The sequence below is a fragment of the Sphaeramia orbicularis genome, chromosome 19, assembly GCF_902148855.1.
Source record: "Sphaeramia orbicularis chromosome 19, fSphaOr1.1, whole genome shotgun sequence".
Taxonomy (NCBI): Eukaryota; Metazoa; Chordata; class Actinopteri; order Kurtiformes; family Apogonidae; genus Sphaeramia; species Sphaeramia orbicularis.
The window spans coordinates 13,517,462-13,541,499 of NC_043975.1; the positions used below are offsets into that span (position 1 = coordinate 13,517,462).

The 24,038-nt window shown below is 36.2% G+C and overlaps 1 protein-coding gene across 1 annotated transcript; it reads left to right on the forward strand.

Moving 5' to 3' along the window:
* Window positions 1–957: 957 nt before the first annotated feature.
* On the forward strand, window positions 958–22,718 carry LOC115410217 (annexin A4-like). Its single transcript, XM_030121757.1, is given in 18 exon segments — window positions 958–1,089; window positions 12,360–12,420; window positions 12,423–12,725; window positions 13,744–13,781; window positions 13,952–14,095; window positions 14,187–14,274; window positions 15,899–15,976; window positions 15,979–15,992; window positions 16,081–16,194; window positions 16,438–16,528; window positions 17,215–17,294; window positions 19,015–19,071; window positions 19,384–19,437; window positions 19,439–19,478; window positions 19,608–19,703; window positions 20,342–20,400; window positions 21,810–21,932; window positions 22,098–22,718. Coding segments are annotated over 17 exon segments (1,491 nt in total). The 5' UTR covers window positions 958–1,089; window positions 12,360–12,368; the 3' UTR covers window positions 22,158–22,718.
* Window positions 22,719–24,038: the final 1,320 nt, after the last annotated feature.

The following is a 24,038-nucleotide window of genomic DNA, read 5'->3' on the forward strand; positions in this document are numbered from 1 at the left end:
TCAAGTTATGACTTTTAATTTCATAATTATGACTATCTCATAATTATGACTGTTTTTATCTCATAATTGTGACTTTTAGCTCATATTTACGACTTTTTAAATATCATAATTCTGACTTTTCCCCCCTCATAATAATGACTTTTTCCTCTTTTAATTATGAATCCATCTCATAATTATGACCTTTTATTTCATAATTATGCCTTTTTATCTCATAATTATGACTCTATCTCATAATTATAACTTTTTATCTTATAATTATTACTATTTTTCCTCATAATTTTGACTTTTTATTTCCTAATGATGTCTTTTTATCTCATGATTGTGACTTTCTATCTCATAATTTTGACTTTTTATCTTATAGTTACGACTTTTTTATCTCATAATTGTGACTTTTTACCTCATAATTCTGACTTTTTATCTCATAATTTTGACTCTTTCATCTCATAATTATGACTCTATCTCATAATTATAACTCTATCTTACAATTATTACTATTTATCTCATAATTTTGACTTTTTATCTAATAATTATTACTTTTAGCTCATAATTATTGCTTTTTATCTCATAATTTCAACTTTGAATCTCATAATTTCGACTTTTTATCTCATAATTATGACTTCTTACCTCATAATTATGACTTTTTATCTAATAATCGACTTTTTATCTCATAATTTCGACTTTTTCATCATAATTATGACTTTTTATCTAATAATTATAACTTTTCATCTAATCATTTCAAGTTTTTATTTCACAATTCTGACTTTCCATGGGGATAGAAAGTCAAAATGACACTCCAGGCCAGGGGAAACAGTTGTGAGTGCGCATACATACCTTGTCCCAACACCACAGTGTGTGTAAATGCTTAGTGTTGTGACAGTGTGAGTCAACATCACGCCTCTGTCTGTCTGTGTATCTGTCTGTGTCTGTCTGTGTAACAATCATGACGGACCAAAGGTTGCAAAGCTGCAGCCGGACGGAAACAATGCCGTGGACCCACCCACCTCCGCTCCAGTCCACACTAAACCAAACTAACCCAACCCTGCCGCTCTCTGCTCGGCTCTTCCTGGTTCTGAACTCCGTACCTCTCAAGTAAGTCACGACTGTCCTCTGTTTTTACCGAAAATGTGGCTAAAAATCGCTTCCGCCGCGCAAAGCTAGCAACAATTTTACTTTTACTTCGATAGAAAAAAACAAAAAACCCTCTTGTGGTGCGTTTTAGCTTATTCGACAATGCAGTAAATTAGCCTGGCCTGTTCTAACAGCAGAAGGGAGTGGGAGCAGAGATGTGTAACGGTACAACAACGACATAATATAACAATTCAATGTTTTAAAAGCGGTTTTATGTTGATATTTTTATGCTAACATCGCTAGTTTTCTAATTGGATGCTAGCGTCAAATGCTAGAACTTCAAACGAATGTGTTATGCAAGGACAGAAATACAAGAACAACAAGGGATATACGGGGGAAAATATAAATACAGCATGTTTTATACATAAGGTAAGTTCTATTTAGTAACACAGAAGTTTTATATCAGATAAACTGTGTGGCCCGTTGGGAAATTCAAGGCCTGTGATGCTCAGACAGTCATAACTGGCAGTTGTGTTGCATTCAGGTGCTCCATGTAAAAGTTAGTTGCATCCATTATTTATTTTATTGGAACTTTAGAACATCCAATGCAATATACCAACTCTTATAGAGGACATTTTAATAATGACAGGAGATAAAGTCAAAGTATACAAGGAACATGTAAAGAAAAAAAAATTAAATAAAACAAATAAAATGGGAGCTGTAAAACAAGTATAAAATAAAAATAAAACAAATCAGTGGAACAAGACTATTGAAATCAAAATAACAAATATTGCTTAATTTCACCATGTAATTTTTAACTGATTTATGAGACTTAGTTTTTTGAAGTGATGAAAAGAACAGTTTGAATTCATTTGTGAACCAACTAAAGGAGAAGGAGGAATAATTTTGTACATTTACTGCAATGAATATGATATTTACACAAAATAATGATTATACTGATAAGATCAGATACAGATGAATTCAAATTATCCCTAAAATAAAGAATATCAACAGTATCAAGTAACGGTAGATCATCATTTTTGAGAGACAACCAATTCTTGATGTCAAACCAAAATTCTAGAGTAACTGGACATACAACGAACAAATATTCTAATGTTTCCTCAGACTTGTCACAGAGAGAATAAGCGTCTACTTCAAATTTAAAACTTTTTTTGAGAAATTCTGCAACTGGGTAAATATTGTGGATGATTTTGAAGTGAGTTTCTTTTACTTTTGGAGAAATGGGCCATCTATTAAATTCTGATTTCGCTTTTATCATAGTAGACTGTGACATGCATTCAGGTTTGCATACAGTGTGTAGTCCAGATTACTGATTTGTACTTAATATATATCGCATTTATGCTTCTTTATACTTCACCCCAATATATTTCAGAGGGAAATGTTTTTCTTTTGCTCCATAAACATATACTGTTACTCTACATGCTACTTGGTAAAATATACGAGTGGGATTTAACATACACTCTTGCCCATAAAGTTGGAATAATTTTGTTTTCAGACTCATTTCTCTTTTTATTTCTGTTTCTATACATCTGTAATCACCTTTGACCAGGTGCAGTGACAACATACTGAGTCCCAGTTACACCTCATCTATCAAGAATAAATTACAATTTCACAATTATTTCATGAGAAGAGGCAAAAAAACCCAAACATTTTTCTGACTTTATGGGCAACAGTGTGTATGATCTAGTACAAGAGGTCTGCTAATATACTCAGTAGCAAACAAAGACTAACCAATGAGTAATATTATTATAATATTCTGTAATAATATTAATAAAAAAGGTCTGTCCTGTATTACTTTCACTTTGATAATACTTTGCTGATTGTACTTATACACATGATTTAACACTTACAGGCCTAGAATTATTTTTGTAGCCTCTTCCAAATGAATTTTCCTTTGTATTTAACTATACCAAAATGATTTATCACCATTTTTTAAATACTGCTGTAAGTAATTAGCATTTTCAGTGACAGGTAGGGAATGTTCCTATATTTAATTAATTTAATTCATGTAGATGACTCTGACTAATTTGCAGTCTGTACATATTGACAATATAGATCCACTGTAAATAATATATACATAAACATATGGTTTTTAACAGACCTGTACACATCTACTCAGTGTGTAAAACTCTAATTTGCACTCTGTACATATGACAATGTAAATCCTCACTGTAAATATAACATATTTTAATAGACCGGTTCTCTGTACACATCTATCCAGTTATTCATATTTATCTTAACTATTCTCAACCCATTGTTTTCCTTTCTCTAGACAAATGTTTATATTAGGTCTACATTTCAGTGTGTTTGGGTTTATGTTGAAATTGTACGTTGTGTGCTAAGAAAAAGAAAAAGATGTCAAATTCCTTGTATGTGTTCACATACTTGGCCAATAAAACTGATTCTGATTCTAGAGTTTAATAAAAAGTCAAAGTAAATTCAAAACTTACAATAGAAAACAGAAGAAACTAAATAAAAAGTGACTTTTAGCATTAAATATATCGTTAACTAAATGTAAAATTAAGCATCTACAACCAGTATTATTTGTGAAACTACATGGGTTTTACTGGTGAATCAGTGTTGTTTCCATGTTCACTACAGAGCCTCTGTACATCCAAATGGGTCGTATCTAATGATGATTAAAGCTGAAAAACTATATTTGACCCGAATAATTTACATATATTTAGAGGATGAGTAGATCAAAAGTTATTAAACGTTTTAGATCAGTAGATAGTTTTGGTCGCTGGTGATTATTTAGATCTTTGAAGGTCAAGATGGATAAATTTGCAAGGAAAATAAATTGTACATGAAGCAAAGATAATGCAAAAATATAAAAGAAAACTACATACAAATTTACATAAGAAATTAAAAAACGCAAGAGCTATTCTATTGTGTTGTAAAAGTAAAGTTTTAATAAATTGTTTTTACCTCTTCTCCTGAAATGATTTAATGTGATTTATTCTTGATCGATAAAGCGTAACTGGGTCTCAGTATGTAATCATTGAAACTGATTCATGATGTGTGTAAATAGGAATAAAAAGAAGAATGCGTGAAAATACAAAATGATTCCAACTTTTTGTGCAATAGTTGTATGATTGAAAATAAGTGTATGGTGTTAGAGAACTGGGAATATACTCAGTAGTATTCAAAGTATGGCTAAATGACTGACACTAGTATGATATGACATGTTTTTAAAAGATCTGTCCTGTTTAACTTTGATACTACTGAACTCTGATAGTACTTTTTCACTCTTACTTATTTTTGCATTTCTGTACTAGCTTTCCTTTCCACATCTGACACTCTGAGGATCATTATCGCATCACATCAAGTTTTCACAGATGTCAGCGCATATAGCAGAAACATGTTTTAGCTTAGCTTGTTCCATTTACTTCCCAAATTAGAACTAAAGCTATACAGTTCACTCCAGATCACTACCCTATTTAACACCAAAAATCATGAGTTGCAACACATGGAAAGCTGAGTCCAGTCTAATTTGTAGTTTTTCATACAACAGAAGGAGTAAATAATGATTGAGATGTACTTTGTTGCCTTTTTGGTTTAAAGAGCAAAAAAATTAAAACAAAAAACCTATAGTGACTGTTTTTATAGTGATGAATAAAAGTCTGCAAAATCACTAAAACCCAAACTGTCAGGTACAAATGACTATAGACATAACTGCTTATATCCTTGGAAATGGTCCTTAAAATGGAAACGCTGATATTTCCAGTTACACCCAAAAGCCTCACCGTGGTCTAAAGTAGGAAACTGGAAAGTCATTCAGAATGGGTGCGTCAACAATCAGAAACGTCCTTCAAGGAGCCGTCACCTTTTGCACACAGTCATTTTTCCAGCTTCTTATCATGTTATTTGTCATTAGCAGATCATAAAAGCACAAACTCCAAGGGTTCGTCACAGGACAGAAGTGCTTTTGTACAATTTTTACGCCATAAAAACAGTTGCATTTGTAGGATCTCCCTGAATGACGCATTGTGACAGGGCTTTACCCAATACCAGCCCACTTATGTGTGCATGTAAACATTCTGTGGGATTATCACTCATGGCAGCTGACAGACATTCAGGCACCTGTAATAACATCATCCATACCTCACAGTTATGTAATCTCCAGATAAGAACCCATTGACTGAATGAATACTGTGAAAAATATTGCTTAATAAAACATTTGAGGACTTTTGTTAAGACAGTTTCCTACACAACAAGAAAGAGGAAGACAGACATGCTTAATTCTTTTTTTCTGTGGCTGTTAAAGGGAAATGGAGAGTTTCCTAAATTTCCATTCTGTTTATAGGAGATGTAACTCTAACCACGTTAACTCTAAGGGCCATTTCCATCCATTACTGTGAAAATCAGCTGGTTTTTCATTATGATTATTCATCATAGTGTAAGGCTTTGTCTGTAAAATGTAGCATTTCCTGTAGGATTACACCACCTGAACTGTTCATTATGGAGGTTATAGACGTAAGAGGTCGCCTATATTTGTCAAAAATCTGAAGCTAGCTGTTACTTTTGTCCCCTGAAATGAACCGTTGGTGTGGATCATAAAGCTTAAACCCTGCCGTGGTTTATCAAAACCTTTGACTAACGTCTGTTTCGACAGTTTTTCTTATATGGTTCAGTTTCTTGATGTTTTGCATGAAAATGTAATTTCTGTTACTACTGATTCAGTGAACATTAGGCTACAGTGTCATTACTGCGACACCCTCGCATACACGTGATTATCTGCTAAATATGTTTCCATTACACCTGCATTTGGTTTTTACCTATACATCTACTTTTTCTGCAATACTTCGACCTTTTTTTATATATACAGGGTGGGGAAGCAAAATTTACAATACTTTGAGGCAGGGATTGAAAGACAGTGTATGACCAATTAGTTTATTGAAAGTCATGAGAATTTATTTGCCACAAGAAAATTGACATAATAGAAAATGTTTTTATTCTATGTGTCCTCCTTCTTTCTCAATAACTGCCTTCACACGCTTCCTGGAACTTGCGCAAGTGTTCCTCAAATATTCGGGTGACAACTTCTCCCATTCTTCTTTAATAGTATCTTCCAGACTTTCTCGTAATAGTTTTGCTCATAGTCATTCTCTTCTTTCCATTATAAACAGTCTTTATGGACACTCCAACTATTTTTGAAATCTCCTTTGGTGTGACGAGTGCATTCAGCAAATCACACACTCTTTGACGTTTGCTTTCCTGATTACTCATATGGGCAAAAGTTTCTGAAAAGGTATGGATAATAGTGTTAGGTATGATAATGACATCAATATATGTTTGGTTTCAAAACAATTGACGTAGTGCCTGCTGCGAAAAAACAACTAAATGTTCATTTTAAATTTTGCTTCCCCACCCTGTATATATTTCAGAATGTTTTTGCCAGATGTTCTGCATTTTTGTCTTAATTGAAGATGCAGTTTTTAAAAAACAAAAAAAACTTTCCTCATAAGACACCGGAACGTTTCAAAGGACGTACTATTTTGGGAAATAGCATTTTGTTTTTTGTTTTTTTAGAAATGGACCCTCACAGCCACCTTCCATACCAGTCTGACATTACAGAGAAAAATTTTTAGACATTTTTGAGCTACTGACAAGGTTGCTGTTTTATGGCCACCAAATATATGGTGTCTTTAGGTTTTTAATAAAGGTTTTTGGAATGCAAAACTACAAACCAGAGTACAATTGAGACTGATATCATGAAATCGCATCAGTTCTTATGACATTTGGTGTACTATACTTATGCATTTTTGACCTTTTGTGTGTTATTCAATGCCATTTGATCACGTGTCAATTAACGCCAAAATCTCCAGTTCACATAACCTGAAGCCTAACCATCAGTGCGTGGTATTTGACGAGGCATGAATATACACACAGTAAGCTTATACATACTGATAACACACCGATTAAAAGTGGCGTGTATATTCATCATGATATCACGTTTGTACAATTAATGCAACAGACCAGGCCTTTAGATTACACCTTGGCTGGGCCGACTAACGGTGTGCCCAAATTAAATGTCCCCAAATTAGTGTCCCCAAATTAAAAATAAAAAAAGGCCAGAGCAGAGTGTAAACGAAAGTATTGACTCGCCCCTGCTTTTTTCCTCCCGTAAAACACATCGGTTATAATATACAAGGCTTGTTCATAACGACAGAGAAAACATTGACAACAACACATATGTACCGAACAGGAAAGCACAAGTATTCATGCTTCCCGCAGAAGTCATATTTTGTGATAACGTTAGGACAAACACAGAATCCAAATGCAGAACTCCGACAACAAAAGTTAGTTCCAAAAGGTTTATTGTTCACACACAGGTGAAAAAATATAATGAGTGACAGAATCTTGAGGATAATGGTTGGGGATTTTCTCCTCAGATTCGTCCTCCGGATCGAGGGCAGCAGCCTGTCTCCCCGAGCGGTGTTAGGAGTCTTTTCCCCGACTGGGGAAAAGCAAAGGGAGGTCAGGGACGGAAACAGGTCATACACAGGCAGGCTAACAATCGAGCAACAGGACATAAGGACTAGGCAAACTCACGTACCGGTAGTCAGGGCGAGAAGGTCAAAACCAGATCAGATGAGGCAGACAAAAACCGACAGGGATCAGGCAGAAGACGAAAAACCGAGGAATCCAAAACAGGCAAACAAACGAGGTCAAGTACGCTGGTCTGAACTACTGGAGTTACAAACTGGCGACTGACAAGGGGAAAAGACAGGGTTTAAATACACAAAAGGGAGGGAAGACAACTAGACACAGGTGAAGCAAATTAGGGCGGAGACAGGTAATCAGGACAGAGGTCAGGATGAGCGGGGAACAGGAAGTAAAGACGACAGACAAGACACATGAGGGAAAACTTAACAAAATAAAACAGGAAGTGACACACAAAACATAAAAGACAGACAAGACCAGACTATTGTCTGGCAGCAGGTATGACATATTTGCGCCGTTTGATTGGTCTAAATCACCCGTTTCGGCCAATGAGAGGTGATGAGAGCTTGGAGATTGACTCGTACGTTGTACGCCAAAGGTTTTCTCTCAACAACCATGCCTCGTGGGCGACCTATAAGTTCAGGCCGCTCACATAACAAACGCAGTGAAATATATGACATATGAATTATCTGCCTGCATGCAGTCCTGTGATTTTGGAATTAAAATCAGCTGGCCATATGCTGATCAATATTTCTGGAAATTAGACTTGTGGAATCCATGCCTTCATACTCTTGAATATATCTGAAATAGTCTGAGAAAACAGGAATTACTGTTGAAAAATCTAATCCCGCACCCACCCCCTCCGCCGATTCCAGCATCTGATGTGCCCAAATTAAGGTAATCTAAAGCCCTGCAGACTCAGTCATATGATGTTTTCTATTCTTTTCAACAAAGTGAAATCAAGTGAATCCTGCTTTTATTGTTATTCTCTCATATGTGTGTCTTGTATAGTACAGTGCAAAAGTCTCAGTCCAACATTAGGTTTGTTGGTTTATAAAGTTCCAGTCTCTGTATTAAGATCCAAACAGGATATATGTGACGTATGTACAGCAGTAAAAACCGAAGTTTCAGGCTAAAACAGCTTCTATAAACCAATGTAGTCATATTTAGTGACACCCCCCATTGCACTTAACATGTCTTTAACCCTTTTGTTCAGACAATATCAGATGTATTGCATTAATTTTCTGATTGTTTTATACAAGGTTTCGTTCAACATATGTCACATGTTTATAACTGTTTGTGTTCTTGTCATGGGGTCAGAGGTCACACTCGGCGTTTCAAACATTTCATACAAAGAAAAATCATCACCGTCGCATTAGACTTATATAATTTTTTTTTTTTTTTTTTTTTTTTTAATTTTTTTTTTTTGTGAAGCTTCAGGAGGTATGGAAAAGATAAAATACCATCAAGTTTCACTTTGACTTTTGCGGTGGGACACAGACTTCACTGCCCCATACCCCCATAGTATTATAAGTAGGATGGAAACCGACGCGACCTACTTATGCAGCCATACACACCACTTACGCACATGCCCCCCCACCCCCATTGCACACCACAACACCAACAGATCAAATCCACAGGAAACACTGGTCATGCTAAGTAGTGACTTGAACATTTACCACCCATTTTATTCAGTTTTTTGTGTGTCTGTTTAGGCTGTGCACATAATACCTGTTTTTTCTTGTTGTGTTGGAAGAAAAGAGAATGAGAAATAAATAAGTATGCACATTTCAATCCAATTAAAACAATGAAGCTGAATGTGGACTAAGTCTTGTGTGTAGTACTGTACATACATGGGATAAGATTATGTTTCACAGTGTGTTTCATAGAACAAACAATGTACAGCAAATACTAAAAAGACTAGTTAGGTGGGGATAAAAAGTACTAAATGTGTAAGATAATTGTAGTTAAGGATATATATGTATATAAAAAAATTAGCATTATACGCAGCTCTACACTGTACATTATACAAAAGTACACCATTACACTTTTTTGGCATCCACTGGCCTCAATGCATTGACTCCACCTCAGCCATTCCTGGATCTATGACAGCATCTACCCCTGGGGCAGAAAGCTGTCTATTGTTTCCTAATGTTTCTCTGTCTGCAGCCTAAACGTATTACCATCCTCACTGACAAACACAAACAACTCTTATGTTTTAGGAAACACAATGCACCAGGAATGAAATATCAGCTCATGTTTTCTGTGGTAAAATCAGGAGAAGTTTGTGACTTCTGTGATTTTAAAGATTATATCCCATGATCATGAAACCATCAGGTATTTAATGGTCATACGGATAATTGTGATGAATCTTTTTTTCATTTTATACCACTGCGGTAGTATAACCATAGACTAGTTCAGTAATACCCATACACCTCAGGAAGAACAGTGAATATTAGAACAGATAAAACTTGGCCGTGACTCTGTTTAGTTGAAAGGCGGATGTGATGGTGTCCCTGTGGGAGAATATGGGTTTTTATTTCTGTATCAGAGTGCCTTGAGCTTGTTTCTGGCTGTTGTATTTTTGCAGCACTTACTTTGAGAACATTGATTATAGCTTTTTTGCAACTGTCTTTTGCCCCTTTTCTCATCACCTGATTTTTTTATACATCAATATTTTGTGTTTTTGACACAGTGATGTAACACATTTTTCTCATCGAAATAAAAAATGCATTACAGTTTGGTTGATAAAACATAACTTACATTTTTAAGTTTAAAAAAAAAAAAAACATGTATATTGATCTATACCTATAGATAGATAATGTTTTTATAGATAGATAGATAGATAGATGCTTTCCTTTTAATGTGGTTTAAACCCTAAACATGCCCACAGAGCTATGTGACCTGTTCTATTTCCATGTGATAACTCACGATATAAATGGCAATCCGTGCACCCTGAAATATGATAGCTTGAATATTAGAAATAATTACCTCCAGAGAAACACTAATTTTCCACACAACAACCATATCTGCAAAACAGTGCACGATGAGATGGTGTTTTCTAAAAGAACTCTAGTCCAACTTCACATGATTGAAGATGACAGAGAAATAGTGCAGGGTTCCCATGGGGTCTTAAAAAGTCTTAAGTCTGGAATTTACAAATCTGCATTTAATACCCTTAAAAAGTCTTGAAAAGGTATTAAATTTGTTATGGTAGGTGTTATGCTGCCATAAACTTATTTTTTTTATCTTATTTTATTTATTTATTTATTTCAAACATGTAAAGAAACAAAACAAAACAAAGCAAATTAAGACAAAAACCAAATAACATTTAAATGAACAGAATCTATCTTCAAGTACGTGCAAGTCTGAATTTTGCATGGTCAAAAAGGAGTAGGAAGAAGTATAAACTAATTTTATCCTACCCCACGGAAGTGCTTTTACACCTTTATCACTAACTTAATACAACAATCAAGCAATACATTTGTCCTAATTTTATCATTCAGCCACAACAAATACATAATGCAGTGTTTGAATTAGACATAACAATATGTTCATGGCAGTAAGGTCATATAAACAGACTCAACAATTCAACAATTTTCTTCAATGATTACAGTGTATTTATCATTATCCATAAACAAACAGCACTCATTGTCATTATTAAATACTGTACCTCTCAAGAATCAATTGTATATATGTTTTTTTTTTTTTTAAACTGAATTATGTTTGATATTTGTTTTATCTCCACACACAATTTGTTCCACAAATTTACTCCACAGATGGTAATACAGAAACTTTTTAATGTAGTGCGTACTTTATGAATCTTTAAATTTACTTGTTTGCTGTGTTGTGTTTAAGTGTGTCTGTTAAATGTCCAAACGGCAAAGAAACTAACGTTATTCAACTCAGTTCCACCCGTTCCAACCCAACAATTTATATTGAAGTTAGGAACCAATTATCGCTAACTTTGCCTCCCCTGGTGAGAAATGACTCGGAGTGGTGGGATTCAAGGCCTTGGAAATCAACATTTTTTCCTAAATTCTAGGAGTCGCAAATTTTTGGCAGTATGGCTGTGAAATGGGCATTAAATTCTGTTCAAACTAGTTTAAAAAGTCTTAAATTTAACTTGTAGGAACCCTGTAGTGAGAATGACCTTTTCATCCACTTCTAACAGTTATGTAAAATGACTGTGGTCAGCTCAAATAATAATAATCAGATGGTCACAGAGTAATTATGACAGGCCTAACTGCCGGACTTCCTCAACATGTTTTCTACCATAAATACTAACTTGAGTCATCTTTGCTGCCTCTCCTGCAACACTGCTGCACATATTGGTGTGTTTCCTGCAGATCAGTGGAATAGTTTTGTTACCATATGTCTCTGTATATGTTCTTTCGTTAAATAAAACATTGTAGGTCTAAAATTCAAAAGCAGATTCTGGTCAGTTTGGTTGTAAGAGGATTAAACACTTTGCATAGACATCAAAGCGGTGTTTGATCTAAATGGGTTTTACTGGACTTGAACAAAGGACTCACAAGTCCAGAAACAGCAGTAGGTCTCCGATCACATAATATGACAATAGAGAAGGACAAAGATTAATGTTCAAGCCTCTAGAGTCCTGACAGGCCGACATTTTTATTTAACTAGGAAAAAAGCTCATTGAAATTAAAAATCCTGTCCTGGCCAAAACAGCAGCAGCTAAAGTGACACAACATAGGAATCCCAGCCGTACATCCACACCAAAAAAATATACATAAAACACAATAAGTCAGTTTTAAAAATGACACACCCTGTAACAGATGATATTTTTATGCCACTTGCAGGTTCTGAAGATGAGTTACCCAGGATACCCGCCTCAATCTGGTGGGTACCCTCCTCAGACGGGGGTTACCCACCTCAACCTGGCGCTTATCCACCACCTCAAGGAGGCGGCTACCCTCCAGCAGGAGGCGGCTACCCCCCACAGGCTGGAGGCTACCCCCCACAGGCTGGTGGATACCCCCCACAGGCAGGCGGATTCCCACCCCAGTCCGGTGGTTACCCTCCAGCAGCAGGCAGTTACCCCCCAGCAGCAGGGGGCTACCCTCAGGCCGGGGGCTACCCTGCCCCAGCCGGAGGCTTCCCTCCTCAGGCAGGAGGCTACCCAGCACCGCCTGGAGCTGGAGGTTACCCTGCCATGCCTCCATCAGGTGGGTCTGCTGATGTATGGGGGAAAGTTTATTCAGGGTTCATACAGGTGCTTGAAGTCCTTAAAAAATGCTTGAATATAAGTGTTGTGTTTTCAAGGTCTAAAAACTGCTTGAATTTTAGTTTAAGTGCTTGCAATTCTAACTCTGTGATTTATTTATTTATTGTTTATGTTAACTCTGCTAGGTTAGATGGCAAGCCAAAGCTACTTAGAGATGATACATTTTGAAAAATAAAATTTTATGTCAAAAAAAAAAAGTTTCCAGGTGTTCTCAGGTCAACTCCAGGTTCATTTTTATCTTAATCTTTGACTCGGTGTGAGTGTGTCTGAAGACACCTCCCTTTTTTGGATTAAACTTGAGTTCTCCTGTAATTTCTAAACTTTTTACTATTATGAAACATAATTTTAGATCCTTTTGGCATAATGTACATCAACGTGATAAAAAGTGGAAAAAAAATCATGAGTACATGTATTCCCGTAGATATGTATTTAACCCCAGCGATAAGGTGCTGTGCTGGAAAATTTAGAAACTGACCCTTAAAAATGCTTAAAAAGTGCTTGAATTTGACATGGAAAAAATGTGTACAAACCCTGTTTATTTCATGTATGTTTGCTATAATTCCTCCCTGGTTGGTCTATTATTATTTTGTTTTATCTTTTATGCCTGTGCAGCAGTTTGTAATCATGTGATTTAAAAAGTGCTTTATAAATAGTGTTACTTTATTTAATAGTTTTACTTATTTTAGTCCAGCTTCTCCCACAGGGCCTCCAGATTTGTTAATCTGCAAATTAATGCATATCCTCTGTAAAAACACATTGAATGAAAATTGGAAGATAACATCTGTTTTGTAGTTTGTCTGTATTTGTTGAAGATTTAGCAGATGATACGACTCCTTTGAGTTGATGCTGTACTCTTCTTTGTCTGTTACTGAACAAAAACAGAACACAGCTGGAAAAAAAATGATTTGACATGTAAATTGATTATATTCTGAATGTTGTGTCAATATTTGTCTGTACAGGTGGAGGCTGGGGTGCAGCACCAGGCGGATACGGAGCGGTAATTAAATCTTATCTGACCTCTCACCCCTGCAGTGTCATTAATAACACGTGGACTCGAAAACTAAATCTCTTATTTACTTAAATCACTTTATCTACACCACCACCCCCACCTTCAGTTCTGAGTTTGTTAACCTATACTTAGCACTGACAGCTGCCTTCTGTTTGCAGCCGGGAGGAGCTCCGCAGGGTTACCCAGGGGGCCCTGCACCAGGCCAGCCCATGCCGAATTACCCAGCAGGCCCTGCAACTAGCCCCTCAATGCCTGCACATGGAGGTGGCGCTCCGTCCCACCCTCAGGCACCGGCCTTTCCTGTAAGATCACCACTGTTAAAGTTCACACCTCCTTTGAATCACTTCAAATAAGTTTTAATATTTAACTAGTGATGTTTTTTTTTTTTTTTAGAAAGGCTACAGGGGCTCCATGAAGGACTTTCCAGGGGCCGATCCACTGAGGGATGTGGAGGTTCTTCGGAAAGCCATGAAGGGTTTTGGTGAGTGCAGAGTCTAATAACAGGGTTCATATGCATTAACGACAAGTATGAAGTTTGATTTTAAACAGAGCCGTAACCCATAAAGATCCAAACAGCCACTGGCAACTCAAACCATCTACTGATGTAAAATGTTTAAAACCTGTTGATCCAATAATTCTATCAATACATGGAAGTAATTGGTGTAAAATACATTTTGTCATCTTTTCGTGGTCATCAGATATGACCCATTTGGACGTTCAGAGGCTCCATAGTGAACGTGGAAACACTGTCATCTTCTACAACATTGATTCACCAGTAAAACCCATGGAGTCGGATTAGTGACAGTGGATGGACACACTGGGTTTATGCTCAGTTAATGATATATTTTGTCGAAAAAGTCACGCTTTCTTAATTTTTCTCTGATTCTGATATTATGACAATCAACTTTACTCTGAGCTTTTATGAACCTCTACATGATCAGTGAATTAAATATAGAAAATACCAGAGTTTTATTGAAAAAATGCAAAATACAAAGGATAATATTACTATAAATGGTGATAAATAATTTAAGACTGGTTAAATGGAGGAAAAAATCCATTTGAGAACTGCCACAGAAGTAGCACTGGGTCTTTATGGGTTAAATGGAAACTTTTTAAGCCCCTTATGTGTTAATGGAGAATGTTGGTTTAACCCAGTGGCTCCCAGCCTTTTTTGGCTCATGACCCCATTTTAATATCCCAAATTTCTGGCAACCCAGACATTCAAAACGGAGACATTTTTTTGCTGAAATTAATTTGTTTTTGATCATGTAATAGTTTGTTATACTATGTTGCAAATAAACGTTAATTTTAGATGACATTTAGTCTATATAATGTGTATTATTCTGGACGGAGGCAGTAAAGCCAGGGTTAGATTACTACACAAAGTGAGAATTTGATTTTCCTTGGTCAGGATATGTACAGTCAGTCCAGCTTGGATTTACAAGGCTGCATATTAATACTGAACAAAACAATAACTCAAACTATGTATTATGAAAGAGCTGCAGCATCTGAAACCGACCACAATGAATGAATGAATGTCTGCATTGGTGCGTGATGAAAGGATCTCAATGAGACAGGCCTCATCAGTCCCTGCACCCTGGAAAAAAACATGTACATGACAAGAACACTGGTTTAAACTGCTCTGTGAAACAAAAGGAAATTGTGCAACAAATCATTTTAATTGTTTGTTACATATGATACAATGTTTGTATTGCTCAATTTCTGCAAAACTCCAAATAAACAAAGTTTGGAAGGAAAAAAAAAATCCTGGTTAGCGAAGGAATTCCAAATGTAAAAGAGGGTTTAACGCACACTTTCTGTCAAATATCTCCAACATGGGGGAGGCAGAAAGTGAACGCCACATCAAGGGTCAAAAGCACTGGCTTCTAGTGAGTTTTTAGCTCATCTTGACATGAGGCCAAAATGGACCACAACATGTTAAGACTTGGATTAAAGCCAAGTATTTACATAATAATCATCTAACTATTTGTACTAAGATGTTAATTCGGTATGAACCCTGTGTAAAACTTGTGAACTAATACAAACATGGTTTTATGAGTCATGATTTCTTCTCAACCTACTTTGTCTATATTTTTTCGTTACAGGCACTGATGAGAATGCCATAATCGAACTTCTTGGAAATCGTACCAACAAGCAGAGGGTTCCAATGGTCGCAGCTTATAAACCACCTATGGAAAGGTACTGCCTTCTTTAGAAACTGTAAGATATGATTGATGCTCCTTCTAACGGGTCTTACATCACTATTGTCGTCTGCTTTTCCTCTCAGGATTTAATCCGCGATTTGAAGTCTGAGCTCACTGGAAACTTTGAGAATCTGGTTCTTGCCATGTTGATGAGCCCCGCGCAGTTTGATGCAGCTGAACTCCGAGAGGCCATAAAGGTCCGAGACTCGAGTTGTTCCGCGACTCAGCAAATGCTTTAATTTTGGTTTTGTTGTTTGTCCAAACCACATTGTGTGACTCATCATGGAACGAGGATTTAAGGGAAAATGAGGCTTTAAATGCAATTTAAGACCAGACAAGTTGTGACTCGACTGGAGGCTTTTGACCAATGATTGTTGTTTGTATTTAGTCAGTGACGTAGGTGTGTCTTATGAACATCTCTGTATGTTTTTTTTTTCCAGGGTGCAGGGACAGATGAGGCCTGTCTCATTGAGATCCTTTCATCACGCAACAATGCAGACATTCATGAAATCAACAGAATCTACAAATCTGGTGAGTGTCATCTTTACATTCACTGCACACTCTTAATATTACACAATTTGGAGCCATGTTTGTGCTTGTGAAGGACAGGAAAACATCTTTTTCTTATACCATCTTAAGTCTTAATCTTAAATGTTGTTACATTAAACTATAAGGAAAGGAAAACCCTAAAACCCTCCACGTTTTTTAATACAGACCTGACCATGACTCAGAATTGTTTTTTACTTTTGTTATTAAATTATCATTTCTGAACGTTTTTACCACATTTACATGCATGTCTCAAATTGAAGACGACTGGCTATTTGTAGTAAGACATTGCCTGTTTGACACTGAAGCTGCACTTTTTCTAACATTTTCAGGTTTTTAACTTGATTTAAAGTCATTTTGTTTGACTTAAATTGAAGTTAACATTAAAAATATCTCTTGTTTTTTGTTTTTTTTTTTGGTTTTAAGATACAAAATCTTAATTGGAATGGAAGACATTTTTCTTTTCCATGGTCAAAAGGGATGAGTTTCAAAAATGGTGTAATTTTCATTCTGTTTAGAAGAAATATGTAAAAACAATCACTAAAAAACAGAAACAGTGTAGGAGGAAATAGGTCTGTGTACCAGTTCAAGGGTTGTCCAGACTCATAGCTAACAAACACTGCCATTCAAATGATTCTATTTTCCTAAAATGCTCCACCCCCTCCTTTCAGAGTACGGGAAAACCCTGGAGGACGCCATCAACAGTGACACCTCTGGTCACTTCCGCAGACTCCTGGTTTCTCTCTGTCAGGTAAACACTGCATATTGGTACATAGCAGACGACCACTGTGGCATTCTGTTAAGCTCAAACCTGTGCACATTAAAAACAGGCATGTTAGCTTTCAAATATCAATGCTTTGAGCGCTCAGTTTAATACTAACCATGATCTTTGAATGAGTGTTTGGTTTGATTGACACACATAACCTCATCTTCCACAGGCCATGCTAAGATCTGAAAAAATTACTTCTGTTATGTTTTTGCAGCTGCTCTTGTATTTCAGGACGCATTACCCATTTAAAAAAAAAAAAAAAAAAAAACTGTGTAGGTCTTGTTGTTACATTATTATATCCCCAAAATCGAGTTTTGAGGATATAATAGTTTTACCCTGACCGCTGCGTTAACTAGGACAGATTTGGTTGGATTTCTTCACCCTTGATATCCAACACAGGGGACCCCTAGTGCAAGAACCCTATCGATTTCAGCTTCTCTGAGTATTATAAGTCATTCAGATGGGGGTGCTTTAGTTGAAAATCAGTTTTTTGGACATAAATCAAGCAATAATAGATCAATTGAGATAAAATTTGGTTTCAAATTGATCGTCTTACAAATGTCCATTTTTTCACTACCATCCAGAGTCATATGGCATCATTTTCATTCACTAGGTGGAGTTTTGTGTTCTTCTTCGACCATTATTCTGCCACTATCAGGTCGATGTAGCTCAAATTAAGTTCATATCAATTGTCTAACAATGATCTTTCTTCATGCCACTACCTGAATTTACATGATGTCATATTTTGTAAATAAGGTGGTGTGTTTTTTCCCACATGGTTGGGGGAGCTTCTGTTGAAAAATCTGTTTGTTTTTGACATTGTCAAGGAAATAGTAGGCAAATCAAACTTGGTTCATATTGATCATCCAACAAATATCTAATATCTTGTCTGACATAATTCAGGCCAGATTTCCTTCATGTGAACGTAATAACTATCCCCCTTTAGCACCATCATAGGTGAACCCTAGGGGAAGAACCCTGTTGATTTTGGGTGTATCGCTTGTCCAAATGGGGGCGCTTCTGTTGAAACATCTGTTTTTTGGGCATTAGTAATAGATATAGTAGGCCAATCAAGCTCAAATTTGGTTCATATCAATAATCCAAAATTAATTTAGTGTCTTTTGTATATTGTGTTGTTTATTTGCTTTATTATATAGCAGAGGATTGGGTGGATTTTGGGGATATACCCTTGATGTCAGCCCCCAACACCGTAAGCCTTGTTTGATATCAAGTATTAGCACTGAAATTCTAAACCTTATATCAGCAACATATTCAGAACTTTTTCAGTAAAACGGTGTAAAATACTATAATCTGAATGCACTAAGCTTACAAATGACTCCATAGAATCTGAGTAACTTGGCCCGAAGCTTTGTTTTTCCTGTTGAAGTTGCTCCTGCCAAGAATGAGGTCAGAGGTCAGAGACAGGCCGGCGATAGTGAGTGTTGAGGGAGAGGAAGCATCTGTCCTGACTTCACTTGACGAGCGAGCGTGTTTTGAGCAGTAGCAAGCAAGAGTGAGCGTTTTTCACAGCCTAATGTTCCAGGAACCAGAACTGCTCATCGTGCACCGTTCTGTGCACGATGAAATCACACGCACACACCTGGTTTCTGTGCACAGGTTCTGAGACTAGAGGCCATAACTTGAGTTTACTCTGAAAATATGCTCTGCCAATGTGTGAAAGCAAAATATGTTATGTTTCCAGGGCAACCGTGACGAGAGGGAAACTGTTGACGTGTCTTTGGCCAAACAGGACGCTCAGGTACCAGTTAAACTCAGATTGGATGGGTTATATCATAAGGAAGCTATTAGCGTATTTTGTTTTGTTTCTGATTTAACAACATAACTTAAATGTTTATACACTTTTTTTTGTACAAAAGTTGTTGTTTTTTTGTTTTTTTTACTTTATTAAATTCTGTTTTAGTTGTGTTTTTTTCAGTGCTTGTTCACTATGTTGTACAGAGCATAGCTTTAAAAAAAAACAGTGTAAAAATTCCTTGTATTCTTTTGAAGATACTCAGCAAATAAAGGTGATTCTGATTTTTTTTTTTTTAATTTTGTTTGTGCACAACAGAAATTGTATGCTGCTGGGGAAAATAAAGTGGGAACAGATGAGTCCCAGTTTAAATGCCATATTGTGTGCTCGTAGCAAGCCTCACCTTCGTGCAGGTTTGTCATAAAAAAAAAAGAAGAACAAACTATTGTGTTCCAACAATAGTTGTAGTTGCAGTTTAATTCCTTCATCTGCTCTGTTTGGCCTTTTTGGCTCAGTTTTCATGTGTGAATGGTCTTTCACAGTGTTCCAGGAGTACCAGCAGATGACTGGTAGAGACATTGAGAAGAGCATCTGCAGGGAAATGTCTGGCAACCTGGAGTCTGGCATGGTTGCTGTGGGTACGTACTTTATTTCCAAACCCTCAGTGAACTGGATTCGAGGCCCTAAAACACATCATCTGTACATCAGAGTTACTCCTCAAGATGTTTTCTTTCACAAAGCCTTCCAGGAAAAACTGGAAATATTTTGCCGATGCCTTGAATATGTTATTAAATAAGTCAGATAGTCTGCTGTCGGCTTGAATGCCTTTAATATATCCTTAATAATTTATCACACTAAAGGTGGCCCAATACTGTCAGGCTGTTAAATAATGAAAAATGTCTGAACTGCTATTGAATCTGCAGCTCTCTCAGTAGATGTAGTAATACAAAATCAGGTTATCATGCAGTACTTCAGTCTGTTTGCTGTCCTTGGTGTTACGGTGTGAAATATCAAAGGTGTCTGTGGTGGCGTTAGTTTAAAATCAGTTTTTCCCACATGTTTAATGCAGAATCCACATTAGTTACTCACATTTTCAGGATAAAAGCATCAACTGTACAACTACAAAGAGGTGAATTCTGCACAAGTGTAGATGTTAAGGCTGTGTTTTTATATCTTATCTGATCACTAGAAAACGTGTCAGCACCGTGTTAGATTCTATCCTGGGTAAACTTTGCATTTCAGTGACTAATATCAATATTTGCTCTGTTTTTTCCAGTGAAATGCATCAAGAACACTCCTGGCTACTTTGCAGAAAGGCTGCACAAAGCCATGCAGGTACGGCCATTTTTTTTAATTTTCATTTGTTCATTAGTCATTTGCATAAGCCAGAATTTGGCTAATGTAGTATCCACGTGATGTGAAGGAGGTTGGCATGTTTACAGTGAGAGTTGTGAGGGTTTACATCAGCAGAGTTTACACCAGGTTTTAAAATGTGTTCCATTAGATCGGAACTAAACTGCTTGATTGGTGAAAAAATGTGATTATTTTGACAATATTTAAAATTGACTTTATTTGTTCAGATTATTGATCATTTGAAATGTGTGTGCATGTGTATTTTTTTATGTATTACAGTTGGGTGCTTCTATGAAACTGGTCCCTAAAAACAGGACATGGGGGCTAAAATTCAACCAGATGTAGACTGTTACGAAGCAAGTTTGGAAGCACTTTGGGTCTATTTTAAAATAAATATTCAGTGAGATAAAAGAGAAACTATTTTCAGATAAAACACATTTTTAGATGTTTTAATACAAGAATCTGCATGTAACACAATATGAAGGACACGAAAATACGCGCTAAAATTTTTTCGAATACCTTTTTATTCTGTCACAGGTATATTTTTGGGAATCAAACCACTTATGCAAGGCAGAGTGTTTCACAAAAATGACCGCTGTTGTAGAATCACTTGCGATTTATGTGTGTTTAAATGAGCAGGTTCTGCATGTAACCCAGTGGACACAATGGGTTACACATGAACCTGGAATGAGACTGAGATTCGTTGAAAACCTGCATGTGTGGATTAGAAAAAACCACTAGGATCATTAAAATTTAAACACAGTGTCTTTATTTATAGCAGTATGTAAGACCATTTACAGCCATGTTTTCCAGATCAAATGCACTGACACTTAGGTAGCTTTTCATGTCCCAGTTTTGGTTCTATTTTTGGCCCCAATATTTTATTAAAAATTCATTAATTTTGGGATGGCTGAGAGCAAAAGTATAATTTTTTTTGCATTTATCTGAGGTCATCATTAGGTATATCCTGGGGGGAAATATGTCTAAATTTCTCTTTTATTATTGGGTCTAAAATAGCTGGGAAAGTGCCAGGTACCAAAATAAACCCAGTTTCATAGAAGCACCCGGTTAAAAATACGTTGTTTGTTTACAAAGTTTTGGAAATATAAACAGACACGTCTGGCACTGAAACAAATTTTGCCAATTTTTTTTTCAGTCAAAAATGCTGAAGCGAGAGTTGGGGGTACTTGGCTAAAAAAGTATATTTCAGGGGGTATGCCACTGTAAAAAGTTTGAGAACCACTGATGTAACAAAAATGGTAATTACAGAAACCAAGTGACATTTTAAACACAAAAAGAGTACTTAAGAGTTCCTGTAAGACCTGGGTGTTCATCTGGAGAGTAGGTTACTGCAGCAGAACAATGAAGTGTCCCATACGATGTGTTAACAGGGAGCAGGGACCAAGGACAGAACCCTGATCCGCATCATGGTGTCCCGCTCTGAGATAGACATGTTGGACATCAGACAGGAGTATCTGAGGACCTACGGCAAATCACTGTACACTCACATCTCAGTAAGTCCACACAGTCGTATTATCACAGCATAGACACAAACACATCGTTAGCCTCATAGCATAATTGCCTACATTTTTTTTTTTTTTTTTGCTAAAATGTGTTATGAAGCTAACATGATGGTGATTTTTGAGATTCATGTTTTTGTTTTCTGATTTCTTCTTCAGGGCGATACCTCTGGCGACTACAAGAAGCTGCTGCTGAAGCTCTGCGGAGGAAGCGACTAATCGACGGAAAACGGCTTCACCGTAAAGGACGACTAAAGTGTCCACACTGAAACATTGTTCTAGTTCTATAAGCCACATATGATGCATGCAGTTAATTTTGTACACTATGTGTTGAAGTAGACAGCTGCCAAATAGTAAATATATTTATATAAAGATTTATAAATAGAGTGGATATGCTAAATCTTAGAGCTAATGCTAAATCCCGCCACATGTACTAATTTTACACAGAATTTACGTAAAAATGCTGAACTATATGTCTGAAGTGGTTAAAGAAATCCCCAGAAGGAGGATTAATGAAGATAAAATTAAGACAGAAAAAAAAAAAAGTACATTGATAGATCCTTTTATTTGTTTGTCATGTACACAAAGTGCCCAACCCTCAAGGGAATCAAACTACAAGTGCAGTGGTCAAACATTTCATGTAATCACAAAATCAGGTTATTTTATAGTTCGGCCTTCAAATACTTTTTTCTCTGCGAGGCATGGTGAATAAAATCTTCTATAGAATAAAAGGTTTCTGTCGTTGAACAAACATCCTGCCAAAAGATATCAACAGAAATAGAGGGCATTTATGACATTTTTAAGTCCTCATTAGTCGCTTTTCCATTGGACATCTCCGCAAAACTTTACCCATATTTACCAAATGTCGAAAAAACAAGTGCGTAATGTCGATTTTTCCATTAAATCACAAATGCGATAATTTGTTATATATTATTGCGAGATGGCACGAGAAGTCATGCCATAAACATGGTGACAAGCGTAAATATTGTGTTGATTTACAGATATATCATCATTATTATATTACCCCTCTATCCCGTACTAAATTAAAAAACGATTCGGTTTCCTGGTGTGTCCACACATACCGCGACATGTTTCTTTTAAAACTCTTTTTCTTCGCTTGTTGTAACGTCCGTCAACATCTGTTTTTTTTTTAATTCATGTGACTCTAGTTGCGGAAAAAGGTCTTTCCATTGCAGTTTTGCATGATATACTATTTGCGCCTTGCCTGAAAAAACTTTTTAGCGAAAAATTAGAGTTTTTTCCATTAGGTACATTTTTATGTGCAAATAATATTTGAGGCTCAATGGAAAACATCTATTGACCGGACAGTTTAAGAAAAAAAAATATTGTCACTTTCACCTTATTCACATGAATCATTAAACCTGACAATCTAACATGGATGTCCCTGAAGGCAACTATATACATGTATATCTACACATATGAAACATTTAGCATGTTGTATTACCAAGCATTACAACTGTGTACAAGTAAATCTATACAGGACCATGTGGTGAGGCTTTAATTCATACATACTAATTGTGTCATTTGTCTTTTTGAAGTGTCAAAGTATAATCACAGTGTATTTGGTATATACAGTCATTTCAATGTAAAGTAATCAAGAAATGAGCAGCTTTAAGTGTTAGTATCAACTAACGGACTAACAAACAGGTGATATGAATAGAATCCTGTGGTACTGTATGTGTAGTTTCACAACCACTTAAACATATTGTGATACAAATGAATTGAATCATTTCTGACATTGTTAAAGGATAAAATAACTGGACTAGAATGTATTTTTTAGTGAATTCAGCAAGTGAAATAAATGACAAATCAGTGGACTTCAATAAAAATGACAAAATCTAAATTTTCCTAAAACCACCACAGTGTAATCGGTAGAGAATGTATTGACCCAATTGACCGATTTAACAAACCAGAAATCAGAAAACTGCAACACTATCATATCACCTACTCTTTATGCCTCTTGCTTGCCAGTCTATGCAATTCAGCTTTTCGTTTCCTTCGGAACATTTCTTCTTCATAAATCACTTGCTTCTGAATGTAAAATTATCTTTAACGCAATGTTGCCTTGTGGTAAATGCT